This window comes from Colias philodice, chromosome 2 (genome assembly GCF_061535455.1).
Source record: "Colias philodice isolate Cphi_HAF_F1 chromosome 2, ilColPhil1 Martin Lab GWU primary, whole genome shotgun sequence".
Classification (NCBI taxonomy): domain Eukaryota; kingdom Metazoa; phylum Arthropoda; class Insecta; order Lepidoptera; family Pieridae; genus Colias; species Colias philodice.
In genome coordinates, this window is record NC_143087.1 from 10,966,241 (window position 1) to 10,988,108 (window position 21,868).

The 21,868-nt window shown below is 31.6% G+C and overlaps 2 protein-coding genes, 1 long non-coding RNA gene and 1 other non-coding gene across 4 annotated transcripts in view; 2 read left to right on the top strand and 2 right to left on the bottom strand.

Moving 5' to 3' along the window:
• The window catches only part of LOC149490773 (uncharacterized), an 819,148-nt gene that overhangs the window by 35,233 nt on the left and 762,047 nt on the right, over window positions 1–21,868 (bottom strand). The window lies entirely within an intron of this gene.
• Window positions 1,586–9,526, bottom strand: l(2)k09022 (HEAT repeat containing 1 homolog l(2)k09022). The gene is made up of 4 exons (XM_089708443.1): window positions 8,140–9,526; window positions 2,909–7,423; window positions 2,284–2,703; window positions 1,586–1,802 (listed from the first exon to the last, which is right to left on the bottom strand). The coding sequence occupies exons 1-4, from the start codon at window positions 9,300–9,302 to the stop codon at window positions 1,610–1,612; spliced, it is 6,291 nt and encodes a 2,096-aa protein (XP_089564569.1). The 5' UTR covers window positions 9,303–9,526; the 3' UTR covers window positions 1,586–1,609.
• On the top strand, window positions 11,287–17,597 carry Ppt2 (palmitoyl-protein thioesterase 2). Its single transcript, XM_089709133.1, has 6 exons — window positions 11,287–11,665; window positions 11,972–12,113; window positions 13,579–13,686; window positions 14,061–14,232; window positions 14,885–14,986; window positions 15,614–17,597. Exons 1-6 carry the CDS (start codon window positions 11,534–11,536, stop codon window positions 15,810–15,812), a joined length of 855 nt encoding a protein of 284 aa, XP_089565259.1. The 5' UTR covers window positions 11,287–11,533; the 3' UTR covers window positions 15,813–17,597.
• Window positions 14,605–14,676, top strand: TRNAQ-CUG (transfer RNA glutamine (anticodon CUG)). Its single transcript has one exon. It is a non-coding gene; the product is annotated as a tRNA-Gln (tRNA).

Below are 21,868 nucleotides of genomic sequence, written 5' to 3' on the forward strand. Positions count from 1 at the left end.
TAAATACGAGTTATGTCCGTTAAGAAACACCAATATGGTTTTTTTAAGTCAGGGATGAAAAATATAACTAAAAAAAGTACTGCCATTCCATCCATTTTGGGACTTCTTCTTCTTCGTCATATCACTCTAGGGGGGTAGATGTTACCCGCGTCACGATGTTCCGCCATATCTCTCTGTTTCCTGGCATTCCGCTACACTCGTGAAGTGAATCGCCAATCTGAATCCGCCAGCAGCCTTAATCTGATCGGTCCATCGATATGGATTCCAAATTGTAGCACGAAGCAAAAAGCTTTTTTTAAACTGTTGTCAAGATGGTGTGGATGAAATTTAAGCGTGTGTGCTATATGGTGGTGGAATTTAGCAGCAGACAACGATCCAAACAGTTCACCATAGATCTATGATAGATGCGTTACAATACGCATAAGTATGCGACTTCTCTACGCAGTGATAGAGAATGAAGCCGAGAACGAGTCGCACAGCACATAATGACCCATTGTTCTAAAATATATTCTTCATGTTTAGATAGATATTATGTTGTTGGACCCATTAGTGTAATTTTAACAAAAAATATCAATGTCCATTATAGGAACCAAAGCAAATCCAGTCATGGACAATTGTTGTACAATATTGGAACCCTTTGTTTGAAATGGTCGTGATAGGTATATTATTAATCAGAAAGAAAAGACAATACAGAAAAGCGCATGTAATTAATTCCTTTAAAAAAAGTTTATTTTCGACATATGTCCATAAATGGATATATCCATAGAATTAAATCCAGTTATGGACACTGATGAATTTTATTTAAACAACATAACCTATCATGATACTAAATCGTGTAATATTTCGTACACTTAACTACTATAAATAAAAGTAATATCAAATTTTGCTGACATTTATACAAAAATTCTTATAACCAAAATTGTGTCCTCACTTCCTTAAGGATTTTCTTAGTAAAAACGGATTTCTTCGAAACGAGTCGCAGCATCTAAACATAACGTTCTGCCATCTTCTAACATTTTGGCCGAATAAGATGAAATGTCGTATTTTGATAACTTATGAACCAAACTTTTATTTTAAGTATTGCCAAATTATATAACGTTAATTTTGGTCTTAATATTTAAATTTAATATTTATTTTGTCCATTACTGGATGCTTGTCCACGACTGGTGCCGTTACCTTAGGTTATATTTCGCGCTGTATTTTTAATGACGATAAAGTTACTTTAAAATTTATTTCCTGGGTGTACTTTTAACTTTTTACATGGAATATTTTACGTTCATCTTGTATTCTGGATATTTATGCAGTTTTAACCAAATATTTTCTATAAAATACCATCAGAAGAAAACGCAAACATTAACGTGTTATTTCTATATGATTTTATGCATAAGTACTTAGTTAATAGTTTTGACATAATTATAAAATATGTAGCTACAGAAAACTACAATTTGCTGTTTACATCTGTACCTATACCAAAATGTTAACATAAGCATATCATAATACGATATTTAGGTACCGCAACTACGCATTATTGTATTGTAGTGTCATATAAAAATAGAGCTTTTAAATAAAAACAACACTGATTTATTCATACATTTTTTATTCCAACAATTTAAAAGTATTTCTCCAGCGGTTCTCCCAAAATCTGTTCCAGAGTACGTATAGCATTTTTAGTGGCCGTTTCTATCCTTTGATCACCATCTTCCAACAGTTCTGCGAGGAACGGAACGCTCTCCGCCAATAGAGGGAGCCAGTTGCTACCAAGCTGTGACGCCATGGCAACAAAACAATCTAATGCTGTTAATCTGCAATATAAATATAACGTTAAAACATTTTAAATCGAGGATTTAAAAAATCTAATTTAGATTTATCTTAAGATTTAAGGGTTAGGATATAAGATTGAAAATGTTATAAGAATGTATGTAGTTTGTTTTTGTTTAAAAATATATTATAGTACATATTAGGGAGTCTACTTTTCAAGCTTATGCTACTGCCGAATCTTTTATATGTTAGCTATTACCAGATATAGTAATTGAACTACTTATAAATATAGCTTCTAAAGTACCAGTCAAACATAATTTTCATAATTCATATTTATAGGAAAGTTGGTAAAATACTAAGTAATATCGCAATTAATTAATATCACACACACATTATAAGATCACAAAAGTCAAAACACTTACTCTCGTAGATTATTATCATATTTAATTAGGTAACAATTATATAATTTCATATTCGTATTGTTATAAAATAAAATATTAAAATATTGTAAATAGCGATATTTACCTCAACTCCGCATCATTATGCCTAGTCTTCAATAACACCTGATAATTGAGCAGCTTCCACAACGAATCATCTCCTGTAGCGACTGCGAACTGCGATACACATGGGATTATCACCTCTGTGGCTCTCTCTTTAAGGCTTGAAATTCCACCCAAAGTATTCTCCAATTGATCGACTATTGGCTGCATCAGTGTTTCGAATCTATTCTTATCTAGGAAGTTTTGACTGTCATACAAGAACACTATATGCAGTGTTTTTATTATATACTTGATTAGTGTAATGCATTTTTCCTCTGAATCGAAGTATAATTGTTCGGATTTACTATTATTACACGCGTCTAGTAAATCTGCGGCGTTCTTTATAAAATGTCCCGCGAATAGAACGAATAGTCCCTTAAGTTTATCTGCTATAGCACTGCTCACCCTGAAAAACAATATTATTTGTTAATTAACATAGAGCATAAAATATAATCCTTATACAATTTACGATGTGAAATATTTAACCTTTAAAGTTATTTTCGATTAGTAATATTAAAACAACAATTAAGAAGTTGACAAAATTCTTTAAGACTGACGTTCCTTACGAAGTAAAAACTTGAAAATAAAAAATCTTAATAAAATATACAAACCTATAGAAAGTAATTGCTCGATCCTTATGTCCCTCAATATTAGTCCGAATGGCCCAGTCATATATTTTGAAATAGAATGGTCTGAAGCTGGTCTCCGATAGTTTAAGTACTAGAGAAACCAGGGCATTAACAACTTCATCTTCTGCCTTGTCAATTGTATTAGCATCCACATTTTGTTCACCTGCATCACATCTCAACTGCAGCGCACTTATGAAAAATGAGGTCAAATCCTGTTGTAAAGTTGTGAAGTCTGCAGTGGTTATATTCGTAAAGCTATCAGCTAAAACTGACATAACTGGTCCAACAACATCATATTTCTGCTTGCTCAATATCAGTTGATACGTCTCGCTAGCTACTGGTATTAAAACTCTGGGAGGAATCGAATTAGCCAACTTTTTCTTAATAGTTACCAGCTTTGAAACAATCGCCGATACTTTATTAGACTCTTGATCTTGACTCTGCCACTTGGCACACAAAATAGCATATTCGTAAATGACTTTTTGGAGATATGGACTTAAGAACAGAGGCAAACTTTCAACGATTTTAGATATGGCAGTTACTGTACTTAAAAGTACCAACTCTGGTGTTTCAGCTTCTCTCTGCCGTTTTAGGACTTTGATTAAAGCTGGCATGAATCTTCGGAGTGAGCTTAGAGCGTGAACTTTTAGATTGCCACATAACTCTGCTAAGCAAAGAACAACAGAAGCCATTACATTTGGAGATATGCTTGTGTTGCAAGTATAATCTGTAACCACTTCCAAAACTGCTTTAAATGGTTCAGGATTTTGAGTAGCCAGCAACCGAGTGAGCAGTTTCAAAGACAATAATGCTGTTTGCTGATTCAGTTCCAAATCTTGGTTTTCGTTTTCATTTGTATTGTTAGATGTATTCTCAATAGTTTGGACAATACTCAGTAAGGTCGGAAGTAATGAGAATAGCAGTTCTTTATCTACATTATCAAACATTTCCGGGCTACATTGAATTTTGGTGTTCAGAAGTTCCATTGCCTTTCTCTGTACAGTTTGAAGAGTGTGTTTGAGCAATCCTCTTATTACTGATAGGAACATTGGTGCCGATAGTAAATTATTGGCATGATCTAATAAATCGTAACTATGGTGTAACATCACACGCCAATATTTTGCTGTCTTCTCATCTTTAATCTTCGTTATACTTTGAATGAAAGTAAGTACATTTATAATCAGTTCTTTATAGTGATTCTCCATAGTTGAATCATTGATTTGATGACATCTTTCCACAAAAACTGGGGAAGCTAAGCAAGTATTAAGGAAAGTAACAATGACGTATTTGAAATGCCTCAATTGAATCGCCGAATGACATTTTATACTGAATATAGCGGAAGGATCAATATATGTGTCCATTGCCTCTTCATCCTTTTGCTCTGGCAATGATTTCAGATATTTAATCATTTTTATGAAGTTATCCAAAGCAGTTTCTGGAGTGAATTCCATTAAAATACTCTGTGCGAAATCAATTCTGTTAATAGGAGATTCTTTATCGGCCAGTGTTCGAGCGGGCTGTTTATCTTTCTTCTTCTCATCGTTGAAATGACTGATGTGTGTTTCGAACAGGATAGCAATGAAAACCCATAAAAAGTGGTCTTTCCCTAATGTTTCGATCAACTTCTTATAAAGAGGTAACCTTCTATGTTCAGGAACATGCAACACCACATCTGCAAAGATTCGAAGAACAGGGACAACTCGTTTCTGTAACTGACGCAGTTCGTCATCACCATAATCTTCAATACTTTTATCCATCTTAACAAGAATGGGTACTAAAGTCTCAATAATCTTTGTTATAATTTGGAAGCTGTACGCGTCATCGTGACGTAAAACTGAGGATCCAATGAAAGTAAATATCTCCATAGTATGATGAAGTACTTGTTCTGGTAATATATAAGCTGCATGAGATAGTACAATTAGCGCATGATGATGAGTTTGTGGATTTTGGGTTCCACGAATGCATTGGACGACTAATTCTACATCAAACATTGACTTAACAGCTTTGAGCTGGTCCTCATCTTCATTGATAACATACTTCTTTAAATAGTACCAAATAGATGACAGAATTAATTGCTTGGTGTATTCTACATATGACTGTTCTTCAAATCTTAAACATTTTTTAAGCAACTGGAAAAGTATGAAGACAAAGTTATTGTCCAAACTCATCTTCTTTTTGTTTTGAACATATTCAAGTAGAGTGACACCTAGACGCCACTCTTCAGTTTCTACTATATGATGTGATAGCATAGATACAGTTGACTTCTTTTTCTTATTTGATTTGTCAGCAGGATCAGTAACATTAAGCATTTTGTCAAGAATCGGTTTGAAATCAGCAAGTTTAATTTGCATTTTCTTTATAGTTTTTGATGCTGTACTTGCAATCGTGGGGTTGTTACTAATCGCGCCAGCTAGAGTTATTAGATTAATTAAATCAGAACATCTATTTTCAGGGACTTTAGCAAATACATCTTCATTTAATTGTTTAAACACGAGTACACATGGACTCGTAAAAGTCATAGATTCTTCCAATATACATTCTTTATACTCCTTTAAACATTCTTCAATGACCTGCCATACTTCATCTTTAGAAATTGCCGACACGGTTTGTTCATTCAATTGACTGGTGACATTGTTAAATAAATTGGACTCATAAATATTGAATGAGAACTTCTCATTTGATTTATTTTTCTTTAGAGTTGCTATCAAACTTTTTAGGCAAGGCACAATGTGAGAATAAATGTTGGCATTGATATCAGAAAACAATTTTACCAATGCTGATTTCACATATGCTGGTGTGTCATTTATTAAGATTCCTGTTAATTTTAACAAGCAATTCTTTTTGAATGTTTTACTTCCAATGGATTGTTGAGTTAGAATTTTCCTTAACACTTGGGATATTTGTTCATGATCTAATAACATCTGCTCTTTGTGGTTTGCTAATTCTTTAATTAATTCCACATATACAAAATTGCCTTTAGTTTTTCCTATTACCAGATCAATTAATTGAAAAATAGCTTCCCGTATGTAAGAAATAGGATGATTCAGCCCAAAAATAATAACTAATATAAGAACATCAGAGTCATACAGCCAAGTTTCATTTTTCTGAACAGTTATAAAATTATTGAGAAGCTTCAGACACCTTAGTTGAAGAGCTGGACTTATTAAGTCTTTAGCGTCAGCTGCATACAGAATATGGCCAAATGCAATATTAGCAATGTATTCGAATTTTTCTTTGGGGCTCTTGAATAACTGTTGAAATAGTTTTTGGAGCAATTTTGTGTACTCTTCACTATATCCAGGTATTCCGCAACCAGTAATATAAAGTTCAAATAACCTTCTTGTTAAGATATTTTTAGGATTTTCGCAAACATTGCACCACGGCTTGGAAATGTCGCTTACATCTAATGTGTCAGTAATTCTAACGAAAATGTATGCCAATACCTCAAACAATATCTTATCATGCTTTGCACATTTAATAAATTCCAAAGTTGTTTCATTAGTGAATGTAGTCCCTATTTCACTTGAAATAATTGTGCGCGTTTGAACAGAATCCAGAAGCAAGTCAAGGATATCTAAAATATCTTCTGCTTTCGCCGTTTCTATGGAACATGTCTTCAAAAGCAAATAAAAACATAACTCTAGTGTGTTATCTTTTTTAAGCCGAGTTATGTCAATTATATCATCAAAATTAATTACATTGTCTACAAATAGGGCTTTGAAAATAATCTGCCTAAGAACTTGAGAATTGTCAGAAAATGATTCTTTGCATGAAATTTTCTCCTTCAAGCCGAACTTTTTGCCCCATGAAGAAGTTAATATTTCCCAAGTGTTTAAACTACTTTCTGGACTGTATGGGAAGAGGTGTGGAATCATTGCCATTACAGTATCATGGTTCACTGGTAGGTTATCTAGTACACAGAATTTCATAATCGCCGCCTTAATAACAGGCTTCCATTTTTTAGAAGTTTTCGACACAATATTACAAAATGCGTCAGTTATATCTGTGTCACTGAGAATCTCATTCAAATGTTTATTCTCTATTGATAAAACCGCCATCACTACATTGGGATCGTCATCATTTAGCCGGTTTATAATGGAATCTTTAACGAAATCCTTGTTTTTTATTTTAAGCAAATATAATTCTTTTGTGATATAATTGACTGCTTCTATACGAATTTCTGGGTTAACGTGATTAAGATTTTCAAATAGATACACTCCTCCAAACTGATGAGCAAGTGCTGGATTAAAACCCAATACTTTGGCAAGGCTTGCTTTCCGCTCTGCAGAGATTTCATTATCCGACCTCATCTCCTTTTTCACAACTGTGTCAAAAGCATTTGGATATTTAGTTTCAAATTGTTTGAGGAAATTTGAGTACCAATTAATAAGTTTTTGAGATACATCATTGTCGTCTTCAATTATTTCAATGTCACTTCCATCATCAGCTGATGGTTTTTCAGGTTTTCGCAATGAGCAAGCTGCATTCAGAACACACCTGCAACAAGACAAAATTAATTGTTAAAACTGGTATGAAACAAGCATGTTATTATTAAAAATATATTTTATTGAATCCTAAGTAAGGTAAGGTCCTAAAACTCTGTTATTAAATCATGTAATTTACCATGTTTATGGATATTAAAAAAGCACATAATTTGAATCCTAAGTAATGTAAAGTATTATTTTATCCTAAATCAATATGTTATTTTATCAAGTAATTTATTATATTTATGGATATTAAAAATGAAAAAAACTTAAATAAATTCATTAATATTTCAAAACAGACAAAAGTTCTATCACAAGGCCAGATTTGAAACACCCAACCTTTGTTTTACAGTGGCGACACCTTATATTGCTAAAGCACCTCTATTATATGCACATAAAACCAAATAGAATACAGAGTAAGAGTAACAGCATCAAGGTTATGATAATCTTATCTTACTAATATTATAAATACTACTATTATAAGTGTGGAAGTTTGTGAGGATGGATGTATGTGTATGTTTGTTACTCTTTCATGCAAATACTACTGAACCGATTACAATGAAATTAATATTGCAATTAATAGCGCACATATAGAGAGTAACTTGGATTAACACATAGGCTAGGTTTTATCCAGGAAATCCCACAAGAAGGGGAACTATGCGGGTTTTTCTTTGAAAACACTGACGAAGCCGCGGGCGGAAAGCTAGTAGTATAAGAAAAATAACTTACTCAATAGCCTTTTCAGGCCCCATATCTTTTAAGTCTACTTCATCCATCAAAATATTCAGTAAAGGTGTAAACTTCATAAACCCTTCTGTACCATCTTTTAAAAGAGGTAAAACACCAGACATGAAAGCAAGTATAAAAGGCTGACAATTAATTTTCTTCGCACTAAATACCTTCAAATATTTACAAATAATCTGCATAGTGTCTGAAGAGATATTGTTCAAAACAAATTCGGATATTTTATGCATATGCTTCTGATTTGCGTAAATTAAATTTATCAGTAGCACAACATCAGGGTTAATTTCAAATTCCGACGCTAACAGTTTATCAATAATTTCATTTATCGTTTTATTTTTTAACTTTCCTTTGGTCATAAGGAAGCCGAATATGACGTATGCACATGATCTGAAATCTGCGACTTGTGATTCTAACGCCTCCATCAAAGTCGGTAGCAAGGCACTAACAATAGCTTCAGAAACATTGTGAACATTATTCATCGTGCCAATTGTAGATGAGCAGAAAAACGCAAAAACTGTATTCAGGTGTGTCGCTCTATCACCAAACTGTGTCACATATTTAACTGTGGTCTTGGCTATAAATTGCAATGTTGAAGTGTTTGAAACACACTGCTGATATAGAGTAAGCTTGGATAATGCAATGCCATGTGTTTGTACTGGCTCCAACCACTTCCATTGAGTCGACTTAATGTGGAGTATTTGTACAAACCGCACAAAGATCTTTGTATCATGGTATGGAAGAATTAAAGCCATTATTGCATCCTGGTTGTATTCATGGATGTAGTATCTATTAACAAGCCATTCCAACGCTTTGTGCGATGATTGGAGGAGGAAATACGGCGATAGTTGAAGAAGAAATTTCTCTATTGTCTGGTCTAAATTTCTATTTACTTCTTTTGTTTGTACCGCTCTTTCAAAATCCTTCGATGAGAGGCTGAATAATGAGTCTTCATATACACAGAATCCTTCGTATAGAGCTATTAATTCTTTAAGACCACTGATACCGATTTCATAGAAAGTATCGCGATCCTTAAGTGCCGCTTCTTTTGGATCGAATAGAAGTGATACTCGCTTCTTATTATCTTTGTAGATTGAAGTTTGCGGTGCAGCTAATTTCTGCAACTGTTCACTCAGGGAAGTAGCAGCCATGGTCTATTTACTGCTCGGAAAGCAGAGCTATCTATTTGTTAAGACTTTTTAGGTTATACACAGCTTTGCACTTGTATTTAAATTACGTTAAATATTAATTAAACATTCGAAATAACTTATAACCGGTACTTATTAACGTATTATAATGTTTATTTGTAATAAATTTTTAATATTTTATAAATAATCACGATATCACAAACTTAACACATGGAAGTGACAGCCGCAAGACAGCCGAGTGCCGACTGCCGACTAGGAAGGAACGCCAAAGTCAAACGCATGGCATTGACATTTGACAATAACATTTACCTTTATGATCGAAAACTTGAACTTCTTCGACCTATCTAAAATGGGTTTAAATTCCTTAAAAATCAAATGTACATATTATATTAATATAGTCCTAAGTAATTTTTATTTCATAGAAATTTAAATCAGTTAGCTCAGTTAGCTTTTTGATATTCGCGAGATTTTAAATAATAGGCATGACGAACGATTTTGAAATCCTCTTCCATAATGTGTGTATACGTTTACTATACAAGAAAAACCCTATATTTCGGTAATATACTTAAATTTAACGAAGATAATAGCCATTTTTCAAAAAATATTTATTAACTGTGCCAAAACAGCTCGCAGGTGTCATGGCGTAGGCGTGACGTCACTCTTTCGTAAATACGTAATTATTTGTACGCATTGCGAAGAAAATTAAAAAAATATTTATTTAATATGTGTTATAGAAACGAATTTCAAAGTTTATAAGTGGTGTGCAGTATTGCAGTGTGAATCCACATAAAAATAATGCTCAAAAATGTGTTAGTAATTATTTCAAGCGAGAAAATAATAAGAAATGATTGTATAAAGTTGGCGCGGAGAACCCCGAACCATGTATTCGTGAATTCGCAATTATATTTCTGTTCTGAGTCGATACAGCATACGTGAAACAATAGAAAATAAATAAAAATGCGTATTCTCAACATATTCATAACAACAAAACACATCTGACGTGAGTTGTTTACGTATGCGTGACGTCACGCGTGTTTTAGTCAAAATGGCCAACTGCAGAATTTCAATGTTTTATTTTATTGATAATCTCATTAATCTTAATGTTTTTAAGATTTCTAAGTCACTATATTTAATTTATTTATTATACATTTTCCATTAAAAACACTAATACGATCATTTATGGATACTGTCGTCATGCCTATTATATACCCGTCGCATTAAGGTGATCAAGGTAGAAAAAGGTTAGCTTAATTATTTATTTTTAGTAAACTTTTCAAAAGTACAGCTTTCATGTACCATTTTTCTTATTTCTATAATTTCTTATCCCTAAATCTTAAATGTTTTTGAACTCAAACATCATTTTATTCTGACGTTTGCTAAAAAGTGTCAACACCTCAACACTCAATTACAGTCAAATTCAATTTCAAAAGTCAAATTCGGTTCCCAACTTAGGGGTTTTCCCCCCAGATTTAGGGGGTAAATAAGTGAGATAGGATTTTTTTAGGGGTCTGAAATTTTTAGGGATATTTTTAGGGGTATTTTTAGGGATTTTTTTTGACTCTTTAATATTTTAAAATTGATAATTACCTAACTAGTTTTAATATTTATTTCTTGACCTAGCGACTCATAGTGACATCTAGTGATGTCGAATCATCTTCAGATGGAGACGAAATATTTTATGTATTAAATAGCTTGTAATAAAAAGACTTTTGATACATATTACAGCATATTATTTCTAAATCATTATGAATTTATATTTTTACTAGCGGTCCGAACTGCACATGGTGTGCGAATTTTATTATAATCGGTTAAGTGGTTTAGGAGTCCATTGAGGACAAACATTGTGACACGAGATTTATATATATTAAGATATTTTTTTAGGGGGACAACTGAATAATTTAGGCGTTTTTAGGGGTTTTTGACACAAACTTTAGGGATAAATATTTTTGAGAGTTGGTAACACTAAGTCAACTGTCAAAACTTCAAATTTTCATTCGCGTATTGTTATTGTGAGGAGGCTGCGCGTCTTACTATTGTTTATTTTCTTATTCCATTTTTAACGCGATATAATATCATAAAGTATATTTAAAATTGATATGAATACGCTGAGTTAACAGTATCCTATCGTTTGATCTTATGATAATCTTTTTTTATTAAGCCCTGATATTAGAAGAATAAGTTCTAAACGAATTAATTTAAAGTTTCTTTGTTCTGCTACGTAATATATTACGAAGATGACGTTAAAGTTAGCTATAACCTTGCTTTTGTGTTTCGTGCAATGTTTTGCTTATAAACCCGTGGTTTTAATTCATGGAATAATGACGGGAAGCGGGAGCATGGAGATTATTTCGCGAAGGATACAAGAGGTAATTGTTTAATTTAAATCTATTTGCATGTTTGCACACTCTAATTAAGTTGCTAAGCTTGATTTTTCTATATTAAACTAGCGGTTAAAATATTCTATAAAATTCATGATAATATTATAAAGTAAAAATTAAATTATTTGAACAGGTGATCTACATATATACCTATTCTCATAATTTCCCTAGCAGAGACACCGTTGAACACAAAATGCGACAAATTTGAACAATTAGTGGGTATTCAGGATTGAGTCCTAAAATAAATAAACAAGTTACAATTAACTACATAAAAAATAAATTAAATTATTTCAGAAACATCCTGGAACAAAAGTATACAATGTGAATAGATTTGAGAGCTGGTCGAGTTTGGAAACCATGTGGCATCAAGTCCTGGAAATAGGGAAAGATGTAGCAAACATATCTAGTCAATACCCTGAGGGGATTAATCTTATTGGTAAGATATTAAAAGTATTAAGGTCTAGCTGTGCTCCACGGTTTTACCCGCAGTGCTCCACTCCTGTTGGTCTTAGCGTGATGATATATGCCTATAGGGTTTCTCGATACATGGGCTATCTAACACCATAAGAACTTTACAAATCGGACCAGTTGTTCCTGAGATTAGCGCATTCGTACAAACACTTCAGCTTTATAATATAAGTATAGATTAAGAGTATCTTCATTTCTCCCTTGCTAAAGCACTCATTTAGTACCTGATTAATCAATACTTTTATAAATAAATAAAATATTTCAAGACATTTTTCACACATGGCAAAATCTGATCCCATGACCTAAGCTTTTCGCTTGTGTTATGGAAACCAAATGGCAGATAAACATACATATATTTTATAATTTTAAATATACATATTATCCTTATGTGTATAGATAATTAACACCCAGACACAGAGCAAACATCAATATTCATCACACAAATATCTGCTCTGGATGGGAATCGAACCCACAACCTCTGGCTTCGAGGGCAGGGTCGCTACCATCTAAGCCAACCGGTTAGTCTGTAATACTTTACTTAACTCTAATTTACAATATCTTTAGCAGCTATTACACTCACTGTTACTGACATACGAAACAATCACTGCTATATATAATACATATTATTATATCGAGCTTAAAATTTTTCAGAATATTGACATTAAATAAGAACATGGAAGGAACAAATATGTAATCTAAACATAATCTTACAACCAAATATAAAATTTAAAAATAAATTCTGCCACTCTATTATCTATTTAAACCATATTTATCATATGCATTATTGTATATGTTCAGTGAAATTTAATTTACAAAACATGATAAGATAGCGTCTTTTGTTTGAGATAAATATTATTAATGTAAATAAAATATTTGTTTATAATAATAGTCATCTACGCAAATGCATTATGCAATGTTATTCAATGAACCTATTGTTCATTCAACACTTTATATTATAAACAAGCTCATGTATTCATAAACAGTTAAATATAATAATATGTTAAGATAAAAATATGTATTAAGATAACATGCCCTTGGCTTATATAATTTAACAACTTTTTTTTAAACTCTTGACGTCACAGAAAAAATGTTTATCTTGACTGTAAATTTAAATTAGGCCAAGTATTATTACGACTATTATGATAGAGGTAATAATACTAATTCTTCAATAAAGTGTAATAAAAAGCCATTTCAATAGTGTAATAATGAATTATTGGTGTTAATTGTATAATTATGAATTTTTATACATACATTAAAGATATTAATTATCATTATAAGCTGATATTCGTACCAATTATAATACAGAATAAAACATTTATAAGAGGTTGTGATAAAAAAAAACAAGATTCTTCAAATAAAATCTTGTCCATACTTACTACATTTTAGTATTATAGCATAATAAAAGTTAAATAATTACATTTTTACAATTGCAGGTTACTCCCAGGGTGGTTTGGTAGCTCGTGGTATCGTTCAGACGTTTCCTAATGTGTCTGTTGATACTTTTATTTCTTTAAGTTCACCGCAGGCCGGACAATACGGAGGTAAATATAAGGCTTTTGTTACCATTTTGGTTATAGTACTTAGTATTTTTGCACATATCTGTTTAGCCTACAGCTGCACTTGGGCATTATGTACATAATAAGCAAAGGTGAAATTATTTTTGAAAATGATCCAGTAGTTCCTGAGATTAGCACGTCCTAAAAAAAAAAAGAGCTTTATATTGTTAAATATAGATTAATAAAATAAAGAGCTTCATTGACTTGAGGTTTAGAAAAAAAATTGAATCTGTATAATTACCTACCACAGTTAATTAACCTTTTTTACATTGAAAAGAATATTATCTGTATACATATTATGTAGTAAGTACGATTTAATTCTGAATTCATTATTAATATAAATATTCTATTATTTTCAGCCGGCTTTTTACACGTCGTCTTTCCAGGATTAGTGAAGGAATCGGCATATGAATTGTTTTATTCTCGAGTTGGGCAACATACGTCTGTAGGTAACTACTGGAGGGATCCATATCATCAACCCCTGTATGAAAAATATAGTGTGTACCTACCGTATATTAATAATCATATTGTGTAAGTTTTAACCTTTTTGTCATAACTTTTAAGGTTTTTAATTTTTTTTTTCACATTAAAAATAATATTTTTTTAATAAAAAGAAATAGGCATTCATTTTTATATATCTACTAGAGGTCCGCCCCGGCTTCGCCCGTGGTACATATTTCGCAATAAAAGGTAGCCTATGTCCTTTCTCGTGTATCAAAATATCTCCATACCAAATTTCATGCAAATTGGTTCAGTAGTTTAGGCGTGATTGAGTAACAGACAGACAGAGTTACTTTCGCATTTATAATATTAGTTTGGATTGTAAAATGTGTATTTGTTCACTATTTGATGGTGTTTATGTGCCATAAGCATCTAATGTAAAATTTCGGAGCTCCTCTCAACGGTTCCATGGTGTAATGGTTAGCACTCTGGACTCTGAATCCAGCGATCCGAGTTCAAATCTCGGTGGAACCTGTTCTTTTGATTTTTTATTTTTATACTTGTTTTTCGTTCATATTTTTTATGTTATAGTTATGGATATGGTATATTTATAGTACTTATATTTTTATAATTGATTTTTTTTATTCTCACATTAATCAAAGTGTAATAAACGCAATATTCTTTTTCTATTGTCCTTCACCATATTATATTATATTTACAATGAAATATTAAATTTTTTCAGATCAGAAAAATCTAACGATTTTAAAACAAATTTACTTCGCTTGAAGAGGCTTGTTCTCATTGGAGGGCCCGACGATCAAGTGATCACTCCTTGGCAGAGTAGGTAAGTACCGACAATTTTCTTTCACTTTCGAAGCTTCACTCGCGTTGTACCTAAATAAAAAGTAGTTTATGTATTTATCCAGATTATTATTTATATGTACTTATCTTTACCAAATTTTATACAAATCTGATCAGCTGTTTTGGCGTGAATCAATAACAAATATTTATACATTATTCTAAACTTTCGCATTTATACAATACTAGCTGTGCCCCGCGGTTTCACCCGCATTGCTTCGCTCTTGTTGGTCTTAGTGTAATGATTTATAGCCTATAATCTTCCTCGATAAATAGGCTATCTAACACCGAAAGAAGTTTTCAAATCGGAACAGTAGTTCCTGGGATTAGCGCGTTCAAATTAACAAACTCTTCAGCTTTATAATATTAGTATAGATTAGTAGGATTGTAAGACAATCTCACCACAACATTGAACATTATTTGGAGTATGAAAAAATTATTAATATTATAATTTAATTTTTTTATTTATTTCCCGTTTATTGTCTTTCCTCTTTTCGGTTCAGTTCTTTAGTTTTTTTATTAATACCTGTGAATATGAACATATTTATAAAGCAATTTCGATCTTTCCACAAATAAACTTTACCTGTATAATTTAATTTTTTCATAATTCCAGCCAATTCGGGTACTACAATGCAAACGAAACGGTTATAGAGATGCGCGGTCAGGACATATACACGTTAGACCGCATTGGGCTTCGAGCGCTCGACACGAGCGGACGTCTGCACGTGCTCACCGTGCCCGGGGTTAATCATTTCAATTGGCACATGAATGTGAGCATTGTGGATGATTATTTGTTGCCGTATTTGGATTAATTTTAAGCTATTGCACAGCTTCTATCGCGGGCCTTGAGCGCGGGGACCAAATCGAGAAATTACGTAACGAAAAAACCTCACGCTCCCCACGGGGACGGGCACGGAGGTGTGGCTTGAAGGCATAGCATGCAATAGCTTTACCGCGGCAGTCCCCGAGTGCCACACGTCTGTTTTTATTGTAGCTAGTGAAAAGAGCTTTGGGAGGGGGGGAAAGAGAGATCTAGATTGTTTTTAACCATCTTATTGCAAAACAAAAACTTAAAAACCGGGTCTAAAACGTATTAAAACTATGTTCTAAGTAAAAGTTATACAAAACATGTTTTAGCGTTAAACCATAGACAAGGACGATGAATAAGGGCAAATTAAAACCTCTGTACTAAAATTAAACCATGAGTTTATAGTCTGGACTTCAACCAGGTCTATATAAGTTGTTGTAATGAGGCTGTTAGTGGCTGATATGAATAAAAAACGATTTTACGTAAAGTGCCATAGACGCTTAGGAAATTGTACCATAAAAATGTTTAGATTGTGGGATGATGATTATACTAATTTATAGGCCGATTTCGTTCGGATAGCATATTAATTAACGTATTACCTACACAATTTGTAACTGATAATATTATACGTCATTTTGACTTTAGCAAAACATTTAACAATATTTGGAAATTTCCTAAATATTCAAAGAATTTCCCTTCTGTTCTGAAGTTCTCTTCAATGTGCATACAATCTATTCGAGTGAATACATTATTTTCACGATTAAAATTACTGAATCAAGTAAATTAAGTATTGTTTTAGATTTGCGATCTTAGTTCAATTGTAATAATGTAGTTTTCACTCATTTTTAATACTGGTAAAGTAGTGATTTTAGATTAAATAATGATATATATTCATAGACAATATTCACTTTTGTGATATCTTTATTTTGTGTACGTTATTAATTTATTTTTATTAATGATGTAATTTTTAAATTTAATAAAGTTGTATTGACATCATATTACTAGATTTAAAAAAATATATGCGCAGCATTAAAAATAAAATGCCAAAATTAACTTAAAATTAATAAAAAAATGTGAGATTTTGGCAAATTTTAAACTAATCTAACATTGCATGTAATTTTAATTGAATCTCAAAGGCATAAATCGATATTGTAAATAAGAATATGGAAAAAACAGGTTGTATTTAATTTTAATGTAAGTAAGTAATTGTTTTACAACAAATTTAAAATAATTATTCTGTAATTATTGTAGGATAAGCCTAAAAATCCTAAAATGCTCAGTAAGAAAACTCAGTGAAGGTTATTTAGTTAAAAAATCAATATTAATGAAGTAAATACATGCTTCAATATATTTTACCGCTTTTAAAAACAAATATATTTTTTGTTTATTAAATTTTATTTTTGTATTGTATGCGTAACTAATGATTTTGTACAACTATTATTTATTGAAATTTGAAATACATATAGTGTATTTTTAAAGGTTTTTTGACAATGTAATAAAAATGAAATTATGTTCATGCCATGAATGAGATGCATTTTGTACGTATAGAGGAGATTTTTTTATACAATAATTAATTATTTAAGTAGCTAATTTATGCTTTAATTGATTCGTGTAGCATATAATTTTCAGTAAATAATTTTAATAAATGATGTACCTAACACATTATCACATATTTCTCAGTTTTTATTTTTCAATACAATAATAACTCTCAAATAGTAACTCTTATAAAAAAATAATTTGTTTTTGTCTATGATTAAAATTAATGTATTTAAAAGCTTTCTATACAAACTAGAAAAATGTTTTCTTTTTCATTTTTCACAGATGTATCTGTAATTAATAACTTTTATAACAGTGGTTTTAGCAAATATAGTAACATATGTAGTATGTAGTTACCTCAATGTGAAGTGAATAAATAATATTTGGCTGTATTTAGCATGTAAGTAACTAGTCTTTAGATATCGGTCTAGTGAAATATACAATTTTTGTACAAGTATGTTTGTAGTTTTTTTTTTTTTTTTGTTATAATATTTACTAGGTACCTATTTAGTTTTAAAGAAAGCCAACTGTCAAATGGCTTTACCATTTGAGACTCAATACTTTTTTACCTTTTACGTTTAATTTTTTTATTTAAATGAAGAACATTATGATATTCTTGTGTGGTTATTCAAAATGTTGAATGAATGAATGAAAAATTCTTTATTGTACACCTTATAGGACAATTTAAAACACATAATAACTTATTTAACAATGTACAGAGGGCGGCCTTATCACTGACAGCGATCTCTGCCAGGCAATCCAAACGAATAGGACAAATGCTGAGTATGGTGGACAGTGGTGCTAAATTAAAATGTTGTATATTTGTACGCAAAATGTTTAGGTAATTTTAACCGACTTCTTATTGTAACTACATATCAGTTACCAAATTTCAGATTTGATATTGTTTAAAAAAATTTGTATTACTTATTTTGAAGAAAGCAATTTTGCCTTTGCAATAATGGTTGTACTTTATTGAAATAGAAATAATGTGCAAAATACTATAACATTTTTCGTCGCAATAAATAAACTGGACAAAAGATACCAAATCTTTTGTCCAGTTTATTTATTACAGTATTTTGAATACTATCTTGTTGAGTAATGTTATACATATTTATGCTAAAGAAAGAATTATGATAAACGTCTATGCGTAACGATAAACAATGACTCAGTTGCCATTTATGAAAAGTACAAATATCATAAAATTATTCGTCAGTGATAAGTTGATAAGCTATGTATTGAAGAATTTTGTCTGGAATATTTTTCAAATGTTTCAAACTGTAACAAAATGTTCGCTCGTTCTTAACGTTTTTACACCATAGTTGATTGCATTTATTTTTGATATTTAAACTAGGGTCATTGCGCCTGTTCGCGTTCACTTAGTGCAGTTGGAAAGTTTGAAGGAGAAAATAAAAATGTTCCAGAACTAATTTCAACGCAAAATTTATGTAACGTGTTCATTACATAGTCTATTTTAAGATTTACTTTCGTTGGAAATATCATGTGATAATATTTAAAGAATTTTTCAAATCGTTCCCGTTGTTTCTGAGATTAGCGCGTTCAAGTAAACAAACACACTCATCAGCTTTATAATATTAGTTTGGATGTATTAGTGTAGATAATATAATGATATGCCTAGATAATATGGCATGGCGTTCCACATCGTCATAATGATTGATGAGACAGTTGAAGGTCGGCCCGCTTCCTATAGTTAATAATTGTATAAATAAAATATTTCAATCACTAATAAATAACTCTACTCCGTAATGTCTTCTTATGCAAAACATCCAGCGGAACAACTTCCTAGTACGTGGACTGAATTGACAAAATAACATACAAAATTTGAACATAATACGCAAACATTCTACTTTATATTGTCCTGGTAGAGTTTTTCTTTGACTGCGTGGTTGTATTACTAAACATAGGAAAATACTATTTATTCATATATTCAACAGAGTTGACCTAGTCCTTAGACACTGACATTGGACACCCATATATTTTAGTCGCATAAACGATTTATTAATGTTCTTTTAAGTGCATGTTATAAGGCAAACGGCCTTACTAGTATTATTATTAATATTATAGAGATCAGATATATCTGTGTAATTTCTACCTAAAATTTTTTACCTACATTAAGTACAAAATACAACAATCTTATTTCTACGTCTTCAATAGTTTTCCTGTAAGATAAAATACGGGGCATTTTCAGTAATTTTCCGCGTCATCACTTTCTTTAATAAATAATCCACTGGTTGACTGTTGTATCGTTTGTAACAGCTGAAAAAATTCAACGAAAAAGTATATCATCGCCTAAGTAGCTTCAGTAGAAACTCGATTCAACGGAACAAAAATAAACATTCCTCGTAAACGTGATTTCCTTGTGTTTTTACATTTCTTCGATTTGATAATAAGAACTATGCGCCGGCGCATGAGTCACCAACCTTATTCTATTAACCGTTGGACGCGCGACGCATTCAATTTTGCGATGCCAAAGATTAGTTAGGCTTTCTTTATATTATTTCTAGCTATCCGCCCGCGGCTTCGACCGCGTTTTCAAAGAAAATCCCGCGTAGATCCCGTTCCCGTGGGATTTCCGGGATAAAACCTATCATATGTGTTAATCCAAGTTACCCTCTATATGTGTGCTAAATTTCATTGTAATCGGTTCAGTAGTATTTGCGTGAAAGAGTAACAAACACACATACACATCCTCACAAACTTTCGCGCATTTATAATATTATTAGTAGGATTCAATCTATAAAATACATAAGAATATAAATTGGATAACCGAATTATAATCTGTGTCAATCCTAGCTTGATTTTGTTATCTTGCTTGTAGGTAGTGAATATCTTGATTGTTTTTAAATAATATAGGATAAGAATTGAACCATGCTTGTATGTTATGAAACGGATAGATGGATGTGTTCAATTTTGCCAATTTTAATCACTGGTCACAATAGAAATGATATTTCCTATGGTAACAATAAAATATAGCAACACCAATATCGTCTCCGAATGAAAATGGAAATTATTTTGACATCTACTATCTATTCATTTCTGCTCTACAGAAATGAATAGATTCTCTGTCTACGTTCATTTCGAAATACATACAATCAATAACTGCCTACATCTTTTAACGAGACAATATGTATAGATGTCTCAATTCCTTTCTTATTTTATTTTATAATTGTCTGTTAATAAAACATAGAATTTGTCGCATCTGCGATCTAACTCTATGGTCAGGTACCGGCCTGTCTGCAGTTTTTTGTTCTTTGCGTATAATGAGGCCTACCGCCTATCGAGCTATCGTCTGAGCATTCATGAGTCATGCCCTTTCTCAGGGTAGAGATTACATCAATTTGGTAAGGTGTGTGACTCAACGTATAGCAATCGACAGGAAAATGGTTTATTTGTTTTTTTTTATAATTTTGAGATTAAATTCGATTTTTATGAAGATCGAATCCGTCAACGTCATTGAATTTGTTTGTTTGTTTGAACGCGCTAATCTCAGGTACTACTGGTCCGATTTGAAAAATTATTTCTGTGTTAGATAGCACATGTACCGAGGAAGGCATATATATAATATATCAGGCAATTATATCATCACGCCAAGACCAATAGGAGCGGAGCACTGCTGGTAAAACCGCAGGGCACAGCTAGTTTTCACAATAAAATGTGATAAAAATATCTCAGTCATCTTTCTTCAAAGAAATGAAATGTTGGCGCTCATTCAGATGTTATTCACAGAATTGAATGACTTGCAATGATATAACCTGCCATAATACCAAAATTATCCGAAATTTTTGATAACAATTATGTACTAAGAAAGTACCTACTTACCTACTTGTCATTTGTGACGTCAAAGATGTTATGATTAGATTTGTATGAAATAAAATAGCTTCGTCATATATTAAGGAAAACGGATGTACTAGATGGGCAATTGTAGGTAATTGCATACAGTGATGTACCTTATTTATGAATGAATATAATACGTTTGATATATTATTTATATTATGTTGGTTTGTATGAGTAAAAACCTAGGGTAGACTTACTGATTTGGCATTTCAGTGCTAAAGTTGGTACCTACCTAGTACCTACCACTTAAAAGAAGAGAAGACATAGATCATAGATTTTGAAACTGGTAATTAGGCATTGGTTTGATTTCGGGGTTTAAGATTTATACGCAATAAATAACTGTATAATTCAATATAAACAACAGTTACTTCTCTTAGTAATCTCTAGTATAACAGTGACCTTTTTATTACGTTGCTATTTAAGTTTACCCATTTTATTGAGAGGACCTTGAAAAATATCTCACAAAATGTCGTAAGATTAAATCCTGTTTATGTAATATTATAGTTGGATGTCATAAATACCTCAGGATTGTATAATATTGTATGAGTATTGTTTCATATTATGTGATAGTTATAGGATATAGCTATTTTATTATTATACAGTACTTACGGAGTACCTAATTATTTCACTAATAAAAAGTTCGGAGATATCATCACAATTATTTTGATTAAA

Coding starts and splice junctions, on each gene's coding strand:
- Ppt2 (XM_089709133.1), top strand. CDS start 11,534: ATGACGTTAAAGTTAGCTATAACCTTGCTTTTGTGTTTCGTGCAATGT. Junction 14,233..14,884: donor TATATTAATAATCATATTGT/GTAAGTTTTAAC, acceptor AAATTTTTTCAG/ATCAGAAAAATCTAACGATT. Junction 14,987..15,613: donor ATCACTCCTTGGCAGAGTAG/GTAAGTACCGAC, acceptor TCATAATTCCAG/CCAATTCGGGTACTACAATG.